The sequence below is a fragment of the Melospiza georgiana genome, chromosome Z, assembly GCF_028018845.1.
Source record: "Melospiza georgiana isolate bMelGeo1 chromosome Z, bMelGeo1.pri, whole genome shotgun sequence".
In the NCBI taxonomy this organism is placed as follows: domain Eukaryota; kingdom Metazoa; phylum Chordata; class Aves; order Passeriformes; family Passerellidae; genus Melospiza; species Melospiza georgiana.
Genome location: NC_080465.1, coordinates 25608070 through 25633768, shown reverse-complemented (window position 1 = coordinate 25633768; position 25699 = coordinate 25608070). Strand labels below are relative to the sequence as shown.

Here is a 25699-nt window from a genome sequence, read left to right as displayed (position 1 = left end):
TTATTCTGAACTTGCTGAAGAGAAGCACATTGGATTTGATTTTATCCTAGCAGAGAAAAAAAAGGGGAATGGGAGGGAAGCAGGCTTTCCTCTCCAAACATTGTACAAAGGAACAATTTCCCAGGGTGTCCCAGAGAGACAATTCTCTAGTTTCTACAACTGACTAGGAAGTACTCTTGATAAATGACAAGCACTCCTCCCTCTCAGTAGGACACACTTTGTAAAGAGTAAGATTTTCTAGCTTATGGTTCCAATTGTCTCTACTTAAAGACAGAAGAAACTCTAGACAGTTTCCAACAGAACAAACTGTAGATAGTTTCTAAGACGGATGATAGTTGGAGTAAGAAAATATGTTACAAAAACAAGTATAGGTCCAATACCTAATGGGTAAAATAGATCTAGTGGAATTACTAGAGAGAACATGCTACTTATTAGCTTGTGAGTTTAAGAAAAAGTTTTAACCACATTCATAGACTTAGTACTCAGTGGAACAAAATGTTGCAAAGACTCCCTTTTCAAAAGGGCTGTAAGTACACAAAATTCTATCATTCCAACATATGCAAAACAGAGACCAAATTTTGGTAGAGTAATGAAAATGGGAATACTTAATTCACAGAACATTCAAATACCCATGACAACAAAAGTAGAATTTGTCGGGGGAAAGAAAAAACCTTTCAGCTCCTTAACAAGTGTCTACATTGCAAAACGCATGCTTACCAAGACTGAGATCCAAAACCATACCAAGCCAGCTGAAAGATCTGAAAGCCAAGACCAAGGAGAACTGTGTTTTTGTTCCCTATAGTTCTCATCAAGATACTGAGAAACAAAGTCTGCAAGAGAAATAAGTTCAACCAAAAGTTGTTTTAAAAAGTCAGACTTGCTAAAGTAATTTCTCCCATGCAAAGTAATTCAGAGGACCTTTCAAATGATGAGAAAATTCACAACATTTGTCCTCTTTCTCCTCCTGTATTAAGCCCAAAATACAGATAAGTCATTTCAACATTTAATGTACAGATATTCTTAACACTTAAAGGGTTACTACTTTGGGACATCCAGAACCATATGTACTGCCTTCTCTATGTATATTAGATGACAGTGTCTATTTCCAATGCAAACAGGCTTTCATTTTCACCTCTACAAGCCCTAGTGTATTACGGAATAGAGCACTCCACAAAATAAAAGCAGTTACCAAGCAAAGACAGTGCAGGCTGGACACAACTTCAATTTACCAGTATTTACAAATACTAGAGAAAAAAAGACTGTTAGCTCAGAAGAAAGTAAACTCCTTAGGTCAGCTGAATTATTTTGCAAATTTACATTTAAACTTACAAGTAAATCCTGCTGCTTTGTCACCTTCATCACATACACTGAAATTTGGCCAATTCCAAGGCACCATTAATTACATTTTCTACTGACTCTTTACATAACTGACATGACCTTTTCATTTGCACATGAAAGCTAATCCTAATCAAAGATCAGTATTTCCATTTTTTAGAAGTGTTACTGCTGAGGGGAAAGGAGATCCCAATTCAGATACAAGAAGCAGACACTTCCTAGTAAAGCAAAGTCCACATGGACAACTTGATTCAGTTAATGGACCACACACTTTTCTTTAACAGGAGAAACTCAGCAATGCTTCAGTAAAAATACAGAGAAAAGGAACCAGGACTGCAGAGCAGAATACACTTCCTCTCTTCTCTTCCTGATTGTCTGTCTGAGATGGAGTTGATTTTCCCACAGCAACTCTGACTGGTCTCACTGGTGGGTAGCTGGAAAGGTGTTGTTAACACACCAGTGCTTTGGCTACTGCTGAGCAGTGCTGGCACAGCATCAGCGCTGTCTCTCAACATTCCCCCCATATCAGCAGACTGGGAATGGGTAAGATCCTGGGAGGGGACAAAACTTGGCCCACTGACCCAAACTGACCAAAGGGATAACTCGTCCCATATGGTATCAGCTCAGATACAAAAGCTAGAAAAGGAGGAGGAATGGGACATTTGTTATTTATGATGTTTACTTTTCAGGGCAACTGCTACGTGTGTGGAAGTCCTGCTTCCCAGGAAGTGGCTCAACACTGCTAGCTCATGGGAGGCAGAAAATAAACCTTTTTTCCCCCCGTTTGTGCACCTAAACTTTTGCTTTTGCTTTAATAAGCTACCTTATCTCCTAAGAGTTGCTTTTTACCTTAATTTTTCTTCCCTGTCTGTCTGGAAAGGGGAGTGCTGGAGCAGCTTTGTGGGTATTTGTCATCCAGCCAAGGACAACTGCTCACCCTAGCTTTCTTGTTTTTCATTTCTAGTTTGAATGCTACATAGAAAAAATACGGTAATTCTATCTTCAGTTCTTTCTTACCCAACATGCCAACACAAATCAGTATTTATGAAGCAAAGATTATGTCAATAAGCCTAGATTACTAAGCTGTACTCTTCAAAAAGCTCAAAAACCAAAAGATTTTCCTCATTTTAACACTGAAAATTATAAACCTGAAGGAAAACCATCTTAGAGATTTTTAGAAAAATACTGGTCAGCATAAAGTATGACTGGCAGATGTGAGGGCACACAATAGCCTCAGAAAAAACCACAGCACAAAGATTAAAATAATTTCTTGAATTGCTAAGGAAGGCCACAACTGCCACTAGGAAAACCGGTAAACATTGATGAATGTGTTGTTTACATCAAAACAGTAAGACCTTCGTTCAGCTAAGAATGGCAGCAAGGGTACAACATACTCTATATGCCATTCCTCCTCTTGTCATCAGAACAGGAAGACAAACTGCATCCATAAAGATACCAAAGATCACATAATAAAAACCTGGATTTACAAAAGACATAAAGGATTTGTTGAAAAATCAGCTCACTGCTGCCAATTAAGAAATATGACAAGAAGATAACAAGGCCTCACAGCTCCTCAGCCTCCAAGCGGAGCCTAAGTCACCCTGGAAAGACTGCCTGTATGCAAGTTTGATAGCACAAACCAACTGAGCAGGTGCAAGTGGCATGACTTTTATTTAAAATAAGGCACTTCCCTTTCAGAATGCCTTGCATTTAGTAACAAATTTCCTGTATTGTTTTAATAATTTTAAGTCAGAGTTTCAATGAATTCACTGATCCAAGTCAAGCAAATTTTATCTTTCTGATATCCAGATCCAGTATTACTACGGAAAGCTTATACAAAGTAAGAAATTTACATGGACTGTATACGAATACAACATTTAGTGAATGCAAGATACACTGACATTAGAGCAGGTAAAAAGTTTTTAGATGAGCTTAAATGAAGCATTAAGAAACAGAGCTTACCTGAGCTATTATGGACAGAATGCCCACCACAGCTATAAATGCCGCAATGCTAGCAGATCCAAAGCCTATTACCTGCAGAGAAGCAGAAATTGTGTGAAACAAATGCCAAACACAATCCGGGACAATTAGTAGCAGGGAATATCTTTTCAATGAAAACACTCATCCCTGCTTATACTCTAGATTTATACAGGATCCATTCAGGAAGTGTCCACTTTCAAGAATGATCCCTAACTTGACTCTTTGCCAAGAAAAGTATAAAGGGACAAAAAAACCTGCCTTAAAAAAAAGGAGACTAAAGAAGTCATAGATCTGGAAACTAAAGTTCTCTATCCCTCCCCAAAACACAGCTGGTCTTTGACAGGCAAGATCCCACTTCAAGACAGACTCAGAAACTGCTGTACTAAATGAGAACAAAGGCCTGCTTAAGGTAAACACGTGCTTAAAATACTGCAGGGTTTATGCATCAGGAGTCAAGTGTTACTCAGTTTTTGGTTTAGCAAATCACCCTGCTTTTAATCTTAAAGTTTTACTTTGGCAGAAAGCAGGCCTCTAAGCAAAGCCTATAACAACAAAGAAGTCATAGGGAATACTTATTTAAACATCCTTAGTAAGATGCGAAGAGATCAACATTTACCTGTCTCAAGTACAGAAAGAAACTAGAATACTGGCCAGCCTCAGGCAGATATGAGAATAACACTGTAATACAGATTGGGAGAACTGTAGGGTCTTTTCTAACCTTTTTCAGAGACTGTAAAACAAAAGAACAAGGCAGGTATTAAAACATAGTACAAAGCCTATGAAAGCATAAAGAAAGAAGGTATATTCCCTTTTTTTTGCATGCATGTACATCAAAACAATTACACATGGACACTGTTAAGCTGAACATGAAGTCACAAACAATCTCTTTATATACAGTTTGGGGAACTCAATTCTTCAGTAAAGTTTCCATCGAGATTTTTGAAGCTACTGTTCAGTACCAAGTCAAAACTACTCCCCAAAAACAGCATTACATAATTGTAATAACTAATGTCTTCTAATGGACCTCCACAGTAATTATTTGTTTTGAAAGATACTAGCAAATAATATACATTTCTTACACTTGTTCACCAATTATAATTATAATTAATTACTTTAAGGAACAAATAAATTGCGGAAAACAAATTCTGTAACTGCAGTCTTTCAAGCATGCCATTCATCTGTCAATATTCACAACCAGTTCCCAGCAGGACAGATCTTGAGAAGAAAAATCACTTCTTCCTTTCTTAAGATATCAAGGTGTAATGAAAACATAAAATAACTGAGTATGTGTGAGTGAGTGAAGTTACTACAAAGACTGCATGGTATGTTTTAGCCCTTCCTATATAGGCCCACAAAAAGATCAGGCTTTATAGATCCAATCTCTATTAGAAATAAATCATACATAACCAAAAGTGGAAATCAAGAGTGCAGAGAGATACTGACAAAAGTACAGTCATAAATTGAGTATGTAAAAACTTAAAATACTGGTGCATAAGAATTCAGCATTTCTGTTCGCAATAAAATAGAGCACCTAAGTTAGAAAGTTAAAGTATTGTACCGTTGGATTTCACACCAAACATTATTTTCAAATCTAGAATTATTTCATTCACAAAGTTTGGTTTGATTTTGTTTTTTAAATGTAGTTAGATCTTTATGGGCAAGAGCAGAGAACGGAAACTACTGCATACCCAACAGTGAAGCTACCAGTAAGGCTGAAGACTTCTCAAGCTTACAAACTGAAACGAATAATTATTACTTATCAATCACCAAATATTTAGTAACAACTTATTGAAGTGCATCTTACTGCAAAAGGATCTGCCTGTTCCCATGATATAGAAGATCCCCATGAAGCAGGTCTTATTTTTTCCGGCAGAGATTCTGGTACAGCTAGCAGGATGAAAAAGATGTCCACGACAGCCACCAACGTGGCCACCAGTACAACCAGACTATCCCCGTAGCTGGCAGACAGGTATGCTCCAAGGGCAGGACTAGTCACCAAGCTTGCCGCAAAGGTGGCAGATACCTATGCACAACAGTTTATAAACCCATCAAAGTGGTTATTCTCCCATTACAGAAAAAGGAAGTAACTTGCTCACCACCCCTCCCTACAAGTGTCATTGAAAAAGCAACCCAGTAAAAATTCAAGTAAAAACCCAAACCAAACAAAAAAGTAAATAAACCACATACTATTTACAACAATAAGTATGGGTCCCAAATACAGTCTCTACTGCCTTCTCAACAGCACACCATACTAGACAGGATTTGCACTCCAAGATCACGTTTGGCTCAAAGGAAAATGGCTCTTACGTTCAAATAGACTAAAATCTTTATTTTGTTTTCTAATTAGGAATTTGAAGTGATTTCACTGAAAAAGTTGTCAGTACATTTAAATGCCTGCCTAAAAGAAGTTTAAAAGCTAAGGACATCTATCAATAGACCTCCAAAACGTAAAGTAATATAGATATTAGGAAAGCACACTAAGCAGGAATTATATTACCTCTGAATGGACTAGTTTGTACTAAGCAAGTTATTTTCCTCATCTTTTGATCGTGAAGAAGGATCATATCTAAGTTATTAAAAATACTGTTTTATGCATTTTCATCCCTTCTTACCATTCTAACATTAGAAAAGGCCATTTTATATCAAAAAGAAGTCATATGAACTATATATGCAACTTAGAGGTGATGGAAAACTATTGCTGAATTATATTACTTGCATTGTCTTTAAACATTTAATGTTCTGTTTGCAAAAATTAAAGACATTCTTTCTTACATGCCCTGTACGCAAGTTGTCAAATTTTAATTCTGCTCCCATGAGCACGCAGCACTCTGTTCACTGTGTGAACACTTATCCAGCGTTCTGAACTGTGGTACACTTCTTTATCAAACTCTTTAATCGGGAAACAATCTGTACATCAAAACACAACTTCAATATGAAGGTCATAATCTGACCTTTTTCCCCAAACTGAGCATATCTTACCAGTCCGTAGGCTGTAGTTCTTTTATGCTCTTCTGTTACATCAGCTACATAGGCAAATATTACAGAAAAGGTAACAGAAAATATTCCACATACTGAAATCATAGCGAAGTACCACCTAATAATTTAAAAGCAACAATTACAAAATTTGAACTAAGATCTCTTGCTTTTTATCTTACTAATAAGCAAGTTTGTGTTTAAGTCTACAAGGAGGGTTCCTTGAAAACTAACACAGAACTTTACTGGAGATGAATGAATGACTGTACAGTCTCACTTAAATACTGGAAAACACCATTTAAATTATTTTATATTCTTCTGTTTACTATACATCAACCTAAAAGAAGAAGTGGTCCTTTGAGGACATGGTATGGCATAGATTTTTACCCTCTCGAGTTCAAGCTACGAAAAATTAACTATCTTAGAAGTTATTTCATCAGCCAGTTAAGGAATAAACTATCAGACATACAATACTGTGGAACCTGAACTCTGAATGCATTCAGACTGTAAACAAAATTCTTTTGTAATTCTTCCAAGTTTCACAATTAACGTAAATGCAACTAAAGTAGTAACTGAGCAGTACTAACTTGGTTTCAAAGTACTAATCAAACAGGTAGAAGATCTCACTAGCAACAATTATACTTTTCTTTAGCAAATAAATGATAAGGTTCATTTAGCTTTAAAAAAAAATTATTACTGTCAGTCATTAAGGGAAAAAATTAACAGCTGGTCTTAAAATAGAGTTAGATGGGATTGTCAAATCCTTGAAAGAAATGCTTTATACTTGTATGAATATAGTTCATATTCCATTATTTCTACTTTTAGGACACACAGTTTGAATACATCTTGAACAGAAAATCTCCAGAATAATGCAATCATGTCTTGAAAGGAAAGCTGCTTTCTTCTTATCTTATTGTCCCCTTCCCATTTCCCCAGACATCTCCTCTGAATATCTGCTGTCCTGACAAGACTGCTACTCCAGTTTGTACCACTTACCATGGGCTTATTCGCATTAATGGAATTGGGACACAGGTGAAGAAAACTGTAAGAAGAAGAAAATATTTTCTTCCCCAAGCATCTGAGAGAGCACCTATTAGTGGAGCACTGAGAAATGACAAAAAACCCTGTGACAGAAGAAAAACAATTAGTATGTCTGCAGTTACATTTCCAAGGCTCATTTTACAATATAAGAAGAGAATAAAATAGATAACTGAAAATTGACGTTATTTGTTCTACAGTCTAGTTTTCTGTGATTCTGATGTTTTATGTTTCAAATCAAACTTGAGTGAATTTTAAAAATAAGAAAAAAGAGATAGCATATGTTTTTTTCAAGCACCATTTGATTCAATATAGAAGTAATACAGACTGCAAAATCTTTAACATCTCCAAAATACAGTCTAGTTCCACAAAAGACATTATCTTAACCTCTATCAAGACACTCAGTGCTAGATTTCAAACCCAAGTTGCCCTCTAATTTGGACTGTCCTAGGAGAGAGCTTTGGGTAACATAACTGCTCTCTGAACAAATTCAACAGCTTAAATTAAATTAAACACTTACTGCTTTATACTACATATTCATCCTGTACAGTACATCTGTAAATAGCAAGAACTATTAAGATCATTTGAGCAGGCCTGGCAACTTGAGATAATGAGATTCCTGTGGTAAAGGTCAGACTCACATGTACAGTAAAAACAGAAAAAATTAACTAAGCATCAAATACTAGATTTTTCCAGAATTTCATGAAGTCCTAGAATCTAGGCCTCATATCTGTTTTATTACTCAGGAGAATTAAAATAGGAAAGGATTTCACAGGTTTGTTAATTGGGGAACAGTTCCTCCTAATTAGTACATTCTTCATTTATCAATCCAATTGCGCCGTAAGTCCAAACATTAGTAAATGCATGGTTCTGTAAGTACCTTAATACCCTGGAAGCCTACTCTGGCTAACTTTAGCTTACCTCTCTTATTCAAATGTAGTCACACAAGTTTAACATATGCATACAGACTTGCTATACTAAGAAACTCTTCTGTCAAATCCTTACAAACAAACCTGATTTTCAACATTTTCAGTAAGTAGACTGAGAGCAAAAGCTGTAAAGCCAGACTACCAGATCCTTGGAAAGTTACATGTCTTACTCAATTGAAATTACATTTTCTGTTCCTTAGAATCAGATTTCAGTGCCATATGAACTAACATGTTTTGCTGTCAAAAACATTTCCAACGTTTCACAAACAAAGTTTTAAAGAAAAAAGACACAGAAGTACAAGATCTCCCTAGCCTTTGATCTCCAGTTTATTAGACCTATTCATTACATTACAGCACTTTTCTACAGGCATGCTCTGCACAAAATCTATGGGGAACCCTCTATTTACTACTTTTAATACATAGTTACATTGCAGTGCGAGAGAAAAACTCAAAACAGGAAGAGGAACATGAGCTTTGTTTGCCTATGAGAACAATGAGAAGATAACTTCCTCTTTCAGTCTGAGACAAACATCCCAAGTGCACTGTGTTCTGCCAGTTCACCATGAAAGACAGCAAGACCAGCAAGCTGATCCTAAGGATGTTATGTTCTTACAGCTAAAAGCAGTGCTTTAGATTTGTTACGTGACATAGAGAAAAATAATTTCTGAGCGCTACAAATTATCTTAGTCATAAGTTTGAGCAAGGGCTTTGCAGCCTCTCAGCACAAGAGTTATGAAAGATAAGACTTTACATTAGTTATGCTATAAAACTCTTGCAAGCTTTTTTGCGGCCACAATTCAGCATAATCACTGTGGGAATGCAGTGGTCTAAGTAAGCTATAAATTGCCCTGAATATCTTGAATATCACAGAAGAACAAGAGCTGATTAAAAAAATAGGACCAGGAAATAAACAAACCTGATGAAAATTAGCTCTTATGCAGCATTTTAAGACAAAATCACAATGATCAAATGCTTCATTTTCTATCTCAATGGTATGATCATGATTGCATTCATTTTCCTCTGATATAAATCATTTAACATTAGGAAGCAGACAACAAAAATGTAGCTTTATTTTCAGACAGATCCTTATCAAAATTGCAAATAGCTACAAGTGGAACCTATTCAAATGAGAGGAATTTAAATTTCTGAGAAACATTCCACTTCTCTCAAGATACTGCCACTTCCGCAGTAAAACTTGAATTCAGCCCAAGAAACAACCACTACAGTAAAAAAATGATTTAAGAATTAACTACATTCTCAGTGTTTTGTTATGTTCTTATGGAAAATGTAGTTGAGACAAGTCAAACACACAGAATACTTAGGTCAGAGGTTTAAAAAACATCTTACCTTAACGCCTTGAATAAGTCCATTCATTAAAAATGTATGACTGGGAAATGTTTCATGTAAGACCTGAAGGAAGGGGGGGAAAAAAGCACCATTTTAATTATGAGAGACAGGAGAGAGTTGATTCCAAGTTTAAACTTGATTTGTAAAACAGGATAGCTCTATGAGAACTTGTTAGAAAAAAAGGATCTTATCCCAAAAAAAAACGAAACAAAAAAAAAAAAAACAAAACAAAAAAAAAAAAAAAAAAACCTGGAACAACAAGAATCAAAGCATCTTCTACCTCTTTTTTGTTTTCACAAGAAAATGTAAACAAGATTTAATATGTATTTATCAGCATAAGTTCCTATGCTGGCAAAGACTGTAATGCACAGATAGTTGGTTTGGGACACTGCTCAAAAAGAGGATCAATGTAAGCAAAAACCACCTCCAGGCAGTACAAATTATAAAATTTTAATGTAGCTGCTTCATTTAAAAGGTTGACTGTCAATATTTAAGAGTGAAAATATTTAAGAGTGAAAATATGACTGTCAATATTTAAGAGTGAAAATGAGATTCTGCTAAATTACATTGACACAGAAAAAATAGTGCTATATTCACAACTGAACACACAGCAGCTATTAAATAGCCATACAGTTAGAAACAATTCCAATTAGTAAGTAGATGGTTACAAATACCAGCAAGAGTTCTGAGTGTTTAAATACAGCTACGAATTCATGTAAGGTGCTTTATCAGCAGTCCTAATTCAAGGACAAGAATGTTAATCTATGCTAAACAGATTTACCATAAATATGCAAGAGAGTTAAGGGGCCTCACAGGTGCTATCACATTGACTAAAACAAAAAATTATTGTGATGCTCAAAACATATATGCACAAAAATTCAGATTCAAACAAAACTCACATTCATTTGCACCTGATATTTATAGCTAAGTGCCACCAATTTCAAAAATTACTTAAATGTATACTGAGAAAGGGACACTGAAAAGTATTAGCATCATTTCTATAGGAAGACTCAGATCCTCAAATCATAGGTTTAATCAAAGTGGTGGTTCTCTTCCTAATTACTGGTCAGATAATTCTCCTTATTTACATCACTCTTCCCTCCTGCCATCATCCTTTGATTAGGTATTTAAAACAATTTTTCACCTGTTAGAACACTGATTTTATAAACTGAGGAAAAAAAAGATCAGAACTCAAATTACAGATCTAAAAGTAGATGCCTTCAAAGTTAAAGAAAAACAAAACAAAACAAACAAAAATAGGAAACTCAGAGAGTCAAGTCTAATTACCTGTGAGCTGTTTTCTAGTATTTTTTCCTGAGAGGTAACCCTTGCTGATACTAAGTTCAAGTTTTTTGATATTAATTTGTTACTTTATAGACAAGAGAAGTTGACAAACTGGTAGAGGGAACTGCTTTGTTCCAGTTCTACCAATAGATACATATTCAAAATATATATATATATATATTGAAGAGAGAACATGTCATTAAGTAATTAATATTGCTTATGGTAACTTACTAACACTGGTTACAAGTCCATAAATAAAAAAAAAAATGTCCATAACCTCTGGGCAGTCTTTGACTAGAATAGCCTTTGTGTGCTTTACAAAGACTTTAAATCTTTTCTTCTCCAAGTATAGTGTCATGAAACTAACAGTACACTTTTGCTGACAGATGTCAAAAGAAGTGAAAAAGCAATTTAAAATTTAACTATAAATAATCTCAGCCATCAAACAATTTATTTTCATAGTATGCAACATTTTATTAGACTAAAAGTGAACAATGACCTACAGAATCATGGAAAAAACCACAAAAAATTGAATAGCCATGAGCTTTGATCAACAGGCCAGACATTATCATTTCTGCCCTTCCTACCTGACAAACCTGCTTGAGCAGAAGTAGGCAGCTGGCAGAACAAAGGCTGAACATTGCTGATATCACTCTCTACATGATATCTAGTACTGCCAGCTCATAAGCAGGCCAATGTAAGCTACCAGAGGTACATCACAAGACAGGTGTAAAGTATCAAACCAGACTTGAAATTATATAAACCACACAGCAGCCATTCAGTGTTTACAAAGCTGATTACAAATAAAGATTATTACCTTCAACTATGGACCTATTCCAGTTGGAGTATACTACTGGGCAACTATTGAATACACAGTTCTATTAAAATTTGTGGAGGTTTACAGATCTGTAAGAATCATGATTTGCATATTTATCCTTTTAAATGAGAAGTGCCAAACTTGGACAAGTTGAAATTGAGCACTTTGGTTAAGGAAAAAAAGCAAAGAAAAAGGAAATACAAGAAAGACCACCCAGTAAGCTTCCCTATATTTTGACAGCAGCAAGACAGGATGAGAGGACAATCATTTTGTGAGACAACTGCTTTATGGAAATGTGTCAACTGTTTACGTGAACTTCTTTATTACTAAATAATGTTACGAAGTTCAGCAACAGCCTTTAGAAAAGTTAGGCAAATACATTCCAAGAGTTATGTACATTTTCTTACTTGGAGTTTGGAGAAGGAAAAAAATTAACTCTTTCAATCATACAAAACTTTTTTTGCCATGTTTTCAAAGTGGTCTCAAGTAATGAAAACCTGGACTAGTAGAGGTAGACCTTCTGCAATTGCCCACAGGCAGGCCCCACTAAAATGAACGAGATCCATGCTTTCAAATTAAATGCTTCATATCCTATTACCAAACACTCAAATTATCTGTTCACCTAGAAAATAACCAGAACATAATAAATACTTATGAAATCCATTTCTTACATGAATGCCTTTGCACTTGAAGTTACATGCTGACTAAACAGTCAGCCCATGGGAATATACATAGTTAATGAAGGGTTGCATAGTTTATTCAGTTGTTACAAGAGGAAGATTAACTAAACTATGAAGTCTTGAAAAAGCCAGAATTTCCAGAGATACTTTAATCAATAGACTAAATTGGTGTCAGTCTAAAAGGCAAATAAGAGTTAAAGAGCAGTACAGCAGAATTAATTTATTTTTCTTTATCTTCTAGTCTTTCAGCAGTCCAGATCTCAGCTGCTTAGACTTCTGGAATTGAGGTACTGAGATATGCATTACTATAAAGCAAATTAAATCCAAAATCCCTAGAAATTAGCAAATTAACATTTGTCAATACCAAGGCAACAGCTGATGAACAATACTTACCGCTAGCATTGGAGTTGTCAAGAGCCCCCAGGCAAAGAATTCCAGGAATATGACCACCACTGCATGGTAAACACTCGGCCGACCAATACCTTGTTGCTAAAAAAAAAAAAACAGAACAAATGCAGTGGTTGTACACATCCACTTCATTACATGTGCAAATATCTCTTACAAACATGTTTTGAGCATAACCACTTTTCAGTATGACCTACTAACCAAGCCCTTGGGAACAACAATAAGCCAAACAAGAGAGAAGAAATTGTTTTGTACTACAAAACAATTAAAGATCTCCAGGGAACTTCAAGTTTGTTCCCTTGAACACCTGCTGACTGAAAAGAATTATTGGCCCTATTCCTGACATTGTCCTGTACTGCTCTCACCTCCAACATGTCTTTAGGCTTTCTCCCACTTGAGCATTATTCACAACCCTTCCACGACAAGGTGACAAATGGTATACCTCTCCCTGCTTCCTCCACAAGTGACAAGACACATCCACTTCATTAAAATCACAGCACTGCTTCAACAAAACCATGACAACGTACATAATCAGAACAGCAACAATTTTTGTATTTGAAAATGCCAAAGTATGAGACAATAAGGAGCTGCTTATGTCATCTGTACAACTGTTTTCTATTGATTGCTGACCAACTGATTCTATGCTTGTATCTCCAAATACAGACTTCAGACTGTGGAACTATTCTACTGGTCAACAAGCAACTCCAGAAAGAATTAGCAAACTATCAAAGTACTCATGACTTTGTGAAACTGCTGCCATTCAAGATCAAAGGACTTGATCCCAGATGACATTAACGAAACCTTTTTATTTAGACAAAATGGGCAGAACCCTTGAGAAAGGTGCATTTAACCAGAACTGCGGTTTGCTTGCTTTCTTCCTGAAAGAGATTTAAGCAGAGGTGCTGAACAATTGAGTGGGCTTCACTGCAGTGACAGCAATTGTTGACAAGAGGAGACTGACAGACATCATTTAGCTAGAGTTCTGAAAGCCTTCAGCACAGCTCCATGTGACACCCTTACCTCCAAATAGGAGACACATGGATTTGAAGTGTGAACCATCTGGTGGATAAGGAACTGGCTGGATGGATGCAGCCAGAGAGTTGCAGCTCTGTGTTCAGGTGGAGGCTGGTGACGAGTGATGTCCCTCAGGGCTCTAATGTGGGACGAGTGGTCTTCAATACCTTCACTCCTGACACAGACAGTGGCATAGAGTGCAGCTCCAGCAAGACTGCAGATGACACAAAGCTGTGCAGTACAGCTGACACAATGGAAGGGCAGGCTGCCATCCACAGAGAGTGGAACGAACCTCAGAATTGGGCCCACAAGAATCTCACTAAGTAAAACAGGTCTGGGTGCCAGGCGCTGCACCTGGGTCAGGGCAATCCCAGACATGAACACAGACTGGGAGAAGAATGAGACAGGAGCCCTGAGGTGGACTTGGGGGTTATTGTGGATGATATTTGGACATAAGCCAGCAAAATGCAGTCACAGCCTAGAGGGCCAACCACATTCTGGGCTGCATTAAAACAGGAGTAGCCAGCAAGCGAATGGAGAGGATTTTTGATCTTCTACTCTGCTCTCACGAGACCCCCCCTGTAACACTGTGTCCAGCTCTGGAGCCATCAAAACAGGAAGGACATGGATCTGTTACAGTGGGTCAGAGGAGGCCACAAAGTTACCAGAAGGCTGGAGCATCTCTCCTATGAGGACAGGCTGGGAGTGCTGGGGTTGCTTAGCCTCCAAGAAGAGAAGAGAAGAGAAGGCTCCAGGGAGACCTCTGTGGCCTCTCACTGCTTGAAGGGGTCTTTTGAAAAAGAGTGACTTTTAAAAAAGGAACAGTGACTTTTTATTGGGGAGAATGTGAGAGGAGAAGGGGGATGGTTTAAAAAGGAAAAAGGAGAGATTTAGATTAGATTGAGGAAGAAATTCTTCACTCAACAGTGAGGCACTGCATCAAGTTCTTGGAAGAGTTAAAAGCTAGCTGGATGGAACTCTGAATAATTTCCCTAGTGGATGGAATCTTCTCCACTGGTGGAGGGGTTGGAATTACACGATCTTCAAGGTTGCTTCCAATCAAAAACATTCCATGATGTTTTAATCTCTGACTACCCCTTGGCACAGTAACTGTTTTACATAGTTTTTGTGTTCCAAAATGATTCTTTGCCTTTCTCCTAGCAACTGTCCTGCAGAAGACTGTTTTTCAGTGTTTCCAGCGAATCCAAGGCCATTTCACTCCAACAGAAGAGTGCAATTTAATAATGCAGAATTCAGTTAAAGGGACACTACCCAGTGATAAATATCAAATAAAATATGATAAATATCTGACTCATTTCAGCAAGTGGACACCAGGGTGAGCATGAAACTCAGGATCTTGCACTGAACACAAAAAAAAGTCAAGACAACCTATGATGAAGGTAGAGTACAGACAACTTTGGTGTTTCTCCCCTGCTCAAAAACTTTTGATCTAATTGGTAGAAATCACATGTTTTGAAAATGCTTGCATTACATGATTCATTTAACCTAACTATAATAAAAACTGTGAAGAAATTCCTAGTGTTTAAACAGTAAATGCATAGATCTGTAATAATTTTTAGGTCCATCAGTTTATCAAAACCTGCAGCAGCAGTGTATTCTAGCTAGTAAGATTCAATGTATTTTCTACATTGCAGCTTGCTTCCAAGCATGACAAATTAAAGAAAACAATTCTCTTTCTCCTGGGAAACAATATCATAGATCAAAGATTATCTCTGGAAGGCTTTCAAGAGTTATTAATATGCAATTTTTAATTTCTAAACAGCAGAGATTCCAAAGGTTAAGGGGGTAAAAAAAAATATCCTCCTCATATAAGAAGTCTTTAAGTACTCCTATATAAGGTAATAGGATAACAATTTCATGAATATTTTTTTTTTTGCCAAGATGTCTGCCTGTCAGACTAGCACTTAACAGTACAATGAAGTCTGAAGACCCCTTCCACAGCAGTTTCCTCTGAAAAAAGCAAATTTTACATCAGAGTAGGTAAGGGATGCCCCTGCCTCCACTTTACTTCCCTCTCAACTTTATACTGCTAAGTATGTTGCTGCATCATTAATATCTGGTCTGCATTTGCCAAACATTTTTAATGCCATGAAAAATGAAGTTTTGGAGTGTTTGGAGTTTTTTAATAGTGTTTTTGTTACACACAAATTTGACCTTATATATTTTAGTAGAAAAATGATGTACATACACACTCAAAGACAAGCATGGAGATTAAAACAGTCTGAAAATCATTTCTGGTAGCATCACACAGCTTACAGTTAGCTGCACCGACCTACTAAAAAAACAGAAAACACCACAGCCTTTTGGATTCAAGCCATGACCTGAAAAATTAAATTCAGATCTTGAAAGGAACATGTACCTGTTAAAAATAAGATAAGCATTCTATGTCAAATATACTAGCACTACCAATATATGATCCACTTTAACTATAGTTGATTATTTTATTTCCATTTTCTTTACAGCATCCTAAATATGTAGATTAATTAAAAATCTTGTGCCTATAGTTGATTATTTTCTTTGAGTTTTCTTTACAGTGTCCTAAATATGTAGATTAATTAAAAATCTTGTGCTAAGGGCTGCATTGGAAAATTAAGACCATGAAACCAGGAAAGTTTACTGACATTATCAAATGGACTGATGAAGACAAGTTACTTCTGAATGTTCATCTTTACTGTAGCTCCTCTATCACAGAGGCTTCCAATTTTTAATCAAGAATCAACTTATTTTTTAAGAAACCAAAATAGTTTATGATTGATCATGTACACAGCCTGGTCCACACATTAAAAAAAAAATCAATGAAAACTCTTTACTCAGTTCAAAATCAAAGAGTTTTCTAAAAACATTTCACACTTGCCTTTTTCATAAAGCTGTATCAGAACTACTGGGTGAGGTTCATTTCTGCATTGAGAAAACACCCTGCAACAAAACTTCATTAAATTTACACAAAGAACTTTTGAGTATGTAAAAAATGGTTATAAACCTTGAAGCACAGGACCTTTAGGCTTCTTGAATAAACAGCATTGGAATAACCTACTGAACTCCTTAAGATTAAAAGGATTTTTAAAGGATTTGAGAAACAGTGCAGATATGGTCAATATAGAAGTTGCATGCCTCATTCACTGCCCTCAAAACTGGAAGTGTTTTAAGTGTCCTCAGAAAAGCTTAAAATTGTTAAGGGCTTATTTTTTACTCACATGAGTAGAAAATACTTTTCTACTTAATGTGACGGAACTGTGTGTGGGCTGCGAAACTATGTATCAACATTATAACAGCCTTCAAATGCAGCTGTTTGTCAAGGTTTTACACTTGCACAATCATTAATGAGCAAAACATTACTTCATCTCAAATGCTTAACAATACAAGTTTTAGGCCATCACTGTAAAATCTGAAGCTCTGAAAGTTCTAACAAAACATCTGTTATTTCTCCAGTTTTACATTTTGCTCCTTCAATGCCTCTTTTCACTGCCCAATTCTAAAAAAATCATTTTTTTCTTCTGCCTTTCTTGGAGTCAGAGTAAATCTGAATTTAATTTGAAGGAAGCTGGGATAACTACTGGGAGGCAGTACAATCTTTTTGCAAAGCTAAACAGCTGTTGAACATTCATAAATCCATGAAAGAATGTCAAAATGATAAATCCAGTTGGTAATAATTGCTCATAGACAAGGAGGAGGAAAATGCATTCTAGTATTAGTAACAATACCTTATCTAAGACATTCTGAAGAACGGCTAATACAATTCACCCTAAAATACTCTGCAGCAAAATGCAAGCTTATAGCCAGTCCTAGATCTGCAGAGCAAACTAAGAACAGGCAATATTTATTATTCATACAGTTTTTACGCAACTACTTATCTGTTAATTCAAATCTATAATGTAATAATTAAAATTACTTGAATGCCTCCTCAAGCATCTTAACATCAATTTCAAAAATGCCTTTTTATTTTTCTGAAGAAATACGCTTTTTTCAGAACAAAATCACTTGTCACTATTCAAATCCTGAAGTCATCCAGAGCACCTTCTCAAATTTTTTCTATTTTGATGAGGGCCACACAGTGCTGCTAGGCAAATTAAGCAAAAGTTTCGACTGGATAAATAGGCTTTTTTTCCTCTCATAAGGGTGAAGTGGCAGAGCTGGACATGAAAGGTTTGTTTCAATATACACCTGGAAAAGCCCTGGGCAACCTTCTCAGGTCTCACTGCTGATCCTGTCCTGAAGAGGAAGGTATCTCCCTAAAGAACCTTTCCAGTAACATAATCCTATTATCTTTCAGGCAGATAACAACCAAACGCAAACTGAACTTCTGAATTGCCAACCACAGGAACTTGCTTTTGTCACCCTACACCACCCCCTGGGAAATCCCTTCCCACCAAGCGCTAGGGTCCCTCAGGAGAGCCCACTAGTTGCTTGTTCTATTTGCAGTACAGACAAACCTTTGCAAAGAGCACTCACTGTCCTACAATAGGTTAAACAACATTCAAATTAATTAGTATGAGTTTAATTAATTTTTTTTCTAAGTGCCTACAGAAACATTTTCCACTACAAAAATTAACTGATTCAAACAGTCATTTTTTATATTTCCATTTGCACTGCAGTCCACTATGTCAATTCTGGTATCTTCAAGAGGAAAAGAACTGAATTAACAGAATCGGTAAAATACTCCAAGAAACATGCTTTCATGTATCAATCATTTAGATTTTGAAATTCATGACAAATTATAAAATTTATTCCCTTTACACACTTATCTTCATTACTATTTCATTAGTTTCCCCCAAAATACAACCATTTCAAACGCAAACTTCTCCTGGTACGTCTCACTACAAGACTATTTAATCATTTTAGCTTATTCTTGAACAAGTATTATGCCACCAATCCATCTCACTTCACGATGGATTCTCCTTCTTCCACACGTTACCCAGACAGAGACAAACATGCAATATCCCCAGAAAACTTTCTAGTGACTCTTCTCTTTAATTTTCAAACAGAAGCATTTTGGATCCACCTTAATTCCAACTGTTCACCAGAAATGCTCTACTTGCTGGAATTTTTGCTGGCAAAAATTCAATGCAAAAATACACAGAACACAAATGAAAGTACTTTCCAATCCAGTACAGCATTTTAGGTACATCTTGTGAGCTCCAATATAAATCATAACTAATTCAGATTATACACTGTCCAAACTTGTATTTCAGTTGCAAAACAAACACTTTAAGCAGATCTGTATCTGGACTGGAAGATCATAACAGACTTTCTTAACAGAAAGCTAGACTAGATCATATTGCACAGGTCTTAGAGTATCAGAACAACAATTCATTCAAAATGGACAAGCCAGTGAAGATTTTGCAAAGAGAAATTGTGTCTTAAAGGTTCCTGGAGTTCTCAAAAGCACATGTATAGATAAGGCAGATCACACCAATAAGCTTTCCAAAAATTCAGTAAGAACACTCAAAGATACTCACTAAAGGCTCTTCAAGCAAGCAAACTTTCCACAAGAATCAAAAAGAAAAGCAAACACACACATAGGGAAAACAAACAAACAAACAAAAAAACCCCTCCAATCCACAAAAAACTCCAAAACATGCACAAAAAAACCCCAGGACAACCCAAAAAAATAAATAAATAAACTGACTGCAATCTGTCCATACAGCACAGTGACATTACTGGATGACTCCTACTGCTCTGTCCTAGTGCCTACATTGGTCAACGCATTCAGAAGTGAGCTATAAAAAAGGATGAAAGTGAAGTGACAAAGGTCACTGACAAAAAGCAATTCACTTTGGAAGAGTTATAGGGCAATGAGGGCAATGACAAAGAACAACAAAAGTTTGTGGAATGTATAGAACAAATTAAATGGCAGATGGAAATTAATGTATATTACTTTAAGCAATGCAAACAAGAAGAAACAATTTTAATTCCACATATAAGATGATTACAACATAGGAATGTGATCCTGGAAAAAAAGAATTCAATGAAAGAAATGAGTCTAGCATTCAGAAGTGGCTTACTATCACATGTTCAAAAGAACTTCCTCTGTTAGGAAAAAGATTATCACTATATTACTGCATTAACATGTGACATGCCTGCCTAGCTAATCCTCTTCTTCTGATGTTCTGACCATTTTTAATAGCTCTATATAAAGATCCTCCTCTTATCCTATGACTGTTTCATTCAGAAGCTTTAAGCAATATTCATTGTTGAATAATCTATTTTACAGAAGCACAAGAGGCCCACAGAAAGAAAAGGAACACTACCAAAGATATGGTGGAATACTGAAGCAGCTTCCTCCAAACTGCAATAAAAATATTTGCAGAAAGGTTAAATGTGATTCATTGAACTGGGACCAACATGATACAAAGGGTGTTAAAAAAATTTGCCACCACCTCCCTACACTGAAATACAAGAAAATAAGTGGCACTGCACACAATCTATTCTTAAGGTCTAAAATGTCATGCCATACTGTATTTCCTGCTGGGAACACATTCCTGTTTCAGTTTAGACTGGACAAGTTTAGAAGCAGGAATATTTTACGTAAAGCATGAAGATCATTTCTGGTTCAGTCTTCATTGCTGAAGCCACTGAGGTAGGAAGATCACCCAAGAAAACAACTGCCATACATCCTGCCACATTCTGGAGCTCCGCTCTAGGCAGCGCCTCATTGCTTCATTAAAATACTTCATACAGAAGTAATATATAACTAGCATATTACACTACAGCAAGCTGGAAGCCAATTTATCTGTTTAAGTTTTCTTTGTAAAACTTAGAAATATGTACAATACTGAGAAATTCCTCTAAAAAGCCCTGGCTGCTTAGTTAATACACATGCTTCTCCATAGTGCAGATAGTTACTCAAAGTCCTTGTGCAGCAGGCGAGGTTAAGATCTTTATGACTAATTATATAACTATTACTTGATAATTTAAGTTTTTACTGATCTAGCCTACAGTGCTTTTCTTGGAATGCAACAACATCCAAACTGATAGAATCCAGAGCATCACTAACAGTAGACTTGTAACAGGAGAAGCACCCTCTCAGCAAAAATATAAACCAGAATCATTTGGTTTTAAACAGAACAGCTAAACATTCCTGGTAACAGTTCAGACTTTATGTCAATCTGACAGGATGGGAAGATTCAAAATTACACTGGCAATCTTGAGAATGTAATATTGTTCATCTCTAATCATTCAGATTTAACAGTAAAAAATAACCTGTGTGGGAGAAAACAGTGCTCCACAAAGGACTTAACACACAAACTCACAAATGAACTACGAAAAACTATGTTTTTACCACCAGCAATATAATTTAAATTGTACAAGCAAGAAATTTAAGAAACCAGCTTACTGAGTTCAGACCTGTTTCAGTAAAGTCTCATAATATTAAATCATGATGCCTTAGTTTTACTGTGCTGTATTTTTTATGCAGTATAAAAAAGAAAACTGCTAACACTAAGGGCAAGAATATATAATTCTTTGGGCACATATAATTGTGCTTCACTGTGTAAAGCAATATAAAATTTAAATAATAAAGGCTGGCAAAATTCCAAGATGTACAGTTCAGAATGTTTATATTATCTTTCCAAAATATATAAAGGTCTTGGTCTTCATAATAGTTGTGACATTTTGCAGTGTCCAAGAACATGAAACTAACATCTGATTAATTCTCAAAGAGGTACAGATGTGTGGCTTTTTATTTCATACTCTATTTAGGATTTCTCCCACAAAAGCACTTTATTTAGACAGAATGACACTATTTTGCTGAAAAGTTTCCTTAGTGTGACATTTTACCGGCAATAGATTGCCCAGAAATGAAGTGTGCAGTGCAATTATTCTGAATGCCGTGCTAAGCTTTATACTACCAGCATTCATAATTCATATATAACAAGATTGCACAAGAGATAACAAAATGTCCCATGGCATCATTTTCTTAAATTTCTGAGGCTCAGTGAAGTCATGGTAATACAGCCAAGAAAAATTATTTAATTCCATTGGAATTTAGTTAAACATACTGTTGTTTAACTATTATTAATTTTTAGGTAGTAACTCAATTCATAAGTCATTTGTTCAGCATTTGTATTTCAGCTCTTCAATTCAGTGAAGCCAATGCATTCAGAAAAGTGAGGTTAGTTACAGCTACATCCAAAACCAGAAGCTTCTTACACCCAAGATGAAGAGATAAAAAGGACAAAAACTTGCACAATCTGACAGACTTTGTGTTATTGATCTGATACAAAAAAAGAGTAAAAATAAAAATGCAAAATTAAGACATTCTTCAGAGACCAAAGAAGCACCTCACAAAAAATTCACGTCTGGATTTATTTCTTCAGCAGCAGTCCAAGCAGCAAGCTTCCTCTTCCAAACACCTGGGATGCACTCCCACTGAAATCAAGCAGATCTCTGCACCTACATCTAAAGTCATGACCCAACCCCTCATATTTTACTGTGAATACGCTCTTTCAATAAAGTCTAGGCAGAGAGAGTTGTAGCAATATGACAACCATGTGAGAATCACAGGGAGGAGCAGGAACTGCAATTACAAAACAGACTGTTCAGTCAGTAACAGACGCAGACCCTAACACGATATAACTGCACTACCGAGACAAGGCTAGAGCCCCATACGGTCTGTATCTCATGAGACGCTTTACAGGATCACAAAGTCTTCCAAGGACACAATTAAGAGGGATGGGACAAAAAACACACTCAGAAAACCAAACCTCAGATCATTTTACAAAATTAAGAATTTATGTCATTTTGAAGCTAAATTTTCAAACTTACACAAGAGCATATATTAAGTACTCAAAAGCATTTTTTAACACTTAATCCAACTTTATCAGATCCATCCATTAATTAAAAAATGGGTTAGTGCCTTTGTCAGTTATAGATTTCATTTCCATTTGAGTTTTACTTTTCAAAATTAGAGAAAAAAAATCACTTCTTTCATTTCTTTTTAAATTTCCCTACCTGTACCTTCCATTTTCAAGTCTCTGTTCATACATCAAAAAATTCAACTATTTTTCTTCTATATAGTTAGGAGATCAATCCTCTGTTTCTTTCACCACATCTTCTGAGCTAATAAAACTGAAACTTTCTGTTTCTTAACTAAAACATTAACTTTTCAAAACTCTTTCAGACATAGTTGTGTAGTCTCACTTCAGATTCCATATACACTAGACTCTTTAATGACATAAATCTGAACTGCAATTCTACCATACAGCACACACCAGCTGCACTTCTTGAAGAGTCCAACCTGATTTTTGAAGGGCATAACCACTTCTAAAAGACAACTGAAAGACTCAAATACAGAAGTGGTACACCATAAGAAGTGTGAAGCTATCATTTTGGAATTAACTTACATAAAAGAGATTACTTTACTAATGAATTCCACAGAACATTTTTCTACATCTTCATTAATAATCTACTAAAAGCACCTTAAGCTCTTCATCAAATACAAGCAAGGCAGAAAGAATGTATGTGTATCAAACAGATGGTTTCAAGATTTTTTTTTAATCATCTTCAGCTGTAACTACAATATCACATTAATGCTACACTGTTAATGTACTAAATATAACAGCTAAAAATACTTCTTCACCTTCACATAAAACAGCCCACTATCTTCTCTCTGACAGCACAGATGCTTATCTGTGGGAGGACAGGTAACACAAAGGAGATGCTGACTCCCTGACACAAACCTAACACTGTTTTATAACTTTTGGCACATACAAAGCTTTCAGCACACCCAACTTTGTGAGCAAACTAATACCAAATTATTCAGGTACACATGAACATAAATATACCTCAAGAAAAGCTATTAACAGCTTGCAATTCAGACGCAAAAAAAAATGTATGTGATTTCAATTTGCTGAAAAAGATTCACCATGGTAAGGCATTGCCTTGTTTTGCACCGGTACCCTTTTAAAAACTGTTCGCCAGAATCACCTGTTTTATTACTTTGCGCCTTCCCCTGAGGTCTTCTACTCCATCTTGACCGCTGGGTTAACTCCAACAAAACAGGATGAGTTCTATCGCCTCAGCCAGCTCCATCCTGCCTGAAACAAGTCACCTGTCATCTACTGCAGAAAGCTCAAGGTCTGTGACCTCTGAGCCGGTTTTAAGGCACCTTGTGAGCACACTGACGTACTTAGAGAAAGGCTTAAGCCTTTTTCTTCAGAAAGCAATTAGGCACGGCTACCACACTTTGCAGCGAGGGCGCGGATCAGTCACTCCCTCCCAGCTCCTCCTGTCGCACAAGATCTCAGCGCCCAGTGTGAAGAGACGAAACAGAAAGCACAGCCACCTACAGAAACTGCATACGGTAACCCCGTGGGTAAGGTTCAATACGGAGCACCTTCAAGAGCTCTTAAGGAAAATTTAAGTTTTACCTTCCTGGCACCTCGGATTCATACATTTTAAAAGAAAACTTATTTACAGCCACCTTCCCACAGGTGCCACCTTCCCACAGGTGCTGTTACGCAGGTTACTCCGCCCGGGATAAAACTCCTAAAGAATGTAGCGAGGCTGTCAGGGTCGGGCAGGGCAAGGTAGGGCAGGGCCGACTCGAAGAACCAGCCGCACCTCAACTTCCACAAGGCATCCAGGGGCGGGACGAGGAAACACCTCGGCAGGCAGCTGAAGGGGAGCTGTCCCTCACGGCCGGGCCGGGCGCTGATACCCACGGGCCGCCCGGCCCAGCCCGTAACGCACGGCCGCGCTCAGCGCCGGCAGGAACCGCAGGCAGCCGCAGCCCCCGCCACCGCGGCGGAGCCCCCGCTCCCACCGTGCACTCACCGCGCCACCGCCGCCCGCCGTCAGGCCGACCCTCTTGCCCAGCATGATGCAGCCGCCCCACCTGGCGCCGTCGCCGCCCTCCCACGACGGCAGCTGCGACGACGACGCCGGTGGCGGCGGCTCCTCCTCCTCCTTCTTTGCCGCCCGGTCCCGGGCTGGCGGCGGCTCCGGCTCCGGCTCGGGGCTCATGTCGCTCCCACCATGGCCCCTCCCGGAGCGGCCGGGCCGGGACGGCGGCGGCTGCAGCGGCCGCCTCCGCCGGGCTCACGTGACCGCGCGCCCCGCCCCTCGCGCCGAACCGCCCCCGCCCCTGAGGCGGATTCGAACGGCGGCGCGCGCGGCAGCCAGCTTCCCGCCGGGAATCCGGGTGGGCGGGCCGGGAAGGGAAGGGGCTCCCGAGGCCATCAAGCCCGAGCCACGACCGACCTCCACCCTGTCACCTAGACCATGGCACTGAGTGCCACATCCAGCCTTCCCTTAAACACCCTCAGGGTCCGTGACTCCACCACTTCCCTGGCAGCCCATTCCAATGCCCACTCACTCATTTCTGTGAAGAATTCTTCCTAATGTCCAGCCTAAATGTCCCGGCACAGCTTAAGCCCGTGTCCTCTTGACCTGTCACTGGCTGCGGGGGAAAAGAGGCCGGTCCCCACGTGGCTACACGCTCCTTCCAGGTGGTTATGGAGAGTGATAAGGTCACCCCTGAGCCTCCTTTCCTCCAGGCTAAACACCCTCAGCTCACTCAGCCAGTAACAGGTAACTGTGAACTAAATGGATGCACGAAATTATTTTTTGTTATTATACAGAGATTAGTAAATCAACATATTTTCTTTACATTTCCTTGCCAGCCCAAGCCAACTGTGTGTAGAATTTGATGCTTCCTTTCCACTTTTTTTTTTAGTAGCCTAGAAGCTCTTACAAAACTTTTCATTTCTTCAAAAATAGTCACCATGAAATATAACAATATTTTTGCTCTTTTCAAGACTTAACCATTTTTCTACTGGCTTGAAAGGCAAGGGATTTTTCCCTGTACAATTCTCAGTGTTTGTTTTTGTTGTTGGTTTTTGTATTGAGGTTTCCAAGGGATGAGAAGCTTTTAAATT

The 25699-nt window shown here is 37.6% G+C and overlaps 1 protein-coding gene across 2 annotated transcripts in view; it reads right to left on the bottom strand.

The window, feature by feature from the left end:
- Positions 1-24825, bottom strand: part of MFSD14B (major facilitator superfamily domain containing 14B) — a 48591-nt gene extending 23766 nt beyond the window's left edge. For both annotated transcript variants that reach the window (XM_058044175.1, XM_058044174.1), the window contains exons 1-9: positions 24597-24825; positions 12777-12872; positions 9603-9665; positions 7285-7412; positions 6295-6409; positions 5120-5338; positions 3932-4045; positions 3298-3369; positions 718-830 (exon numbers count right to left, since the gene is read on the bottom strand). In XM_058044175.1, coding sequence (XP_057900158.1) covers positions 718-830; positions 3298-3369; positions 3932-4045; positions 5120-5338; positions 6295-6409; positions 7285-7412; positions 9603-9665; positions 12777-12872; positions 24597-24785 — 1109 coding nt within the window. In that variant the 5' untranslated portion in view covers positions 24786-24825. The remainder of the gene's footprint in view (positions 1-717; positions 831-3297; positions 3370-3931; positions 4046-5119; positions 5339-6294; positions 6410-7284; positions 7413-9602; positions 9666-12776; positions 12873-24596) is intronic.
- Positions 24826-25699: the final 874 nt, after the last annotated feature.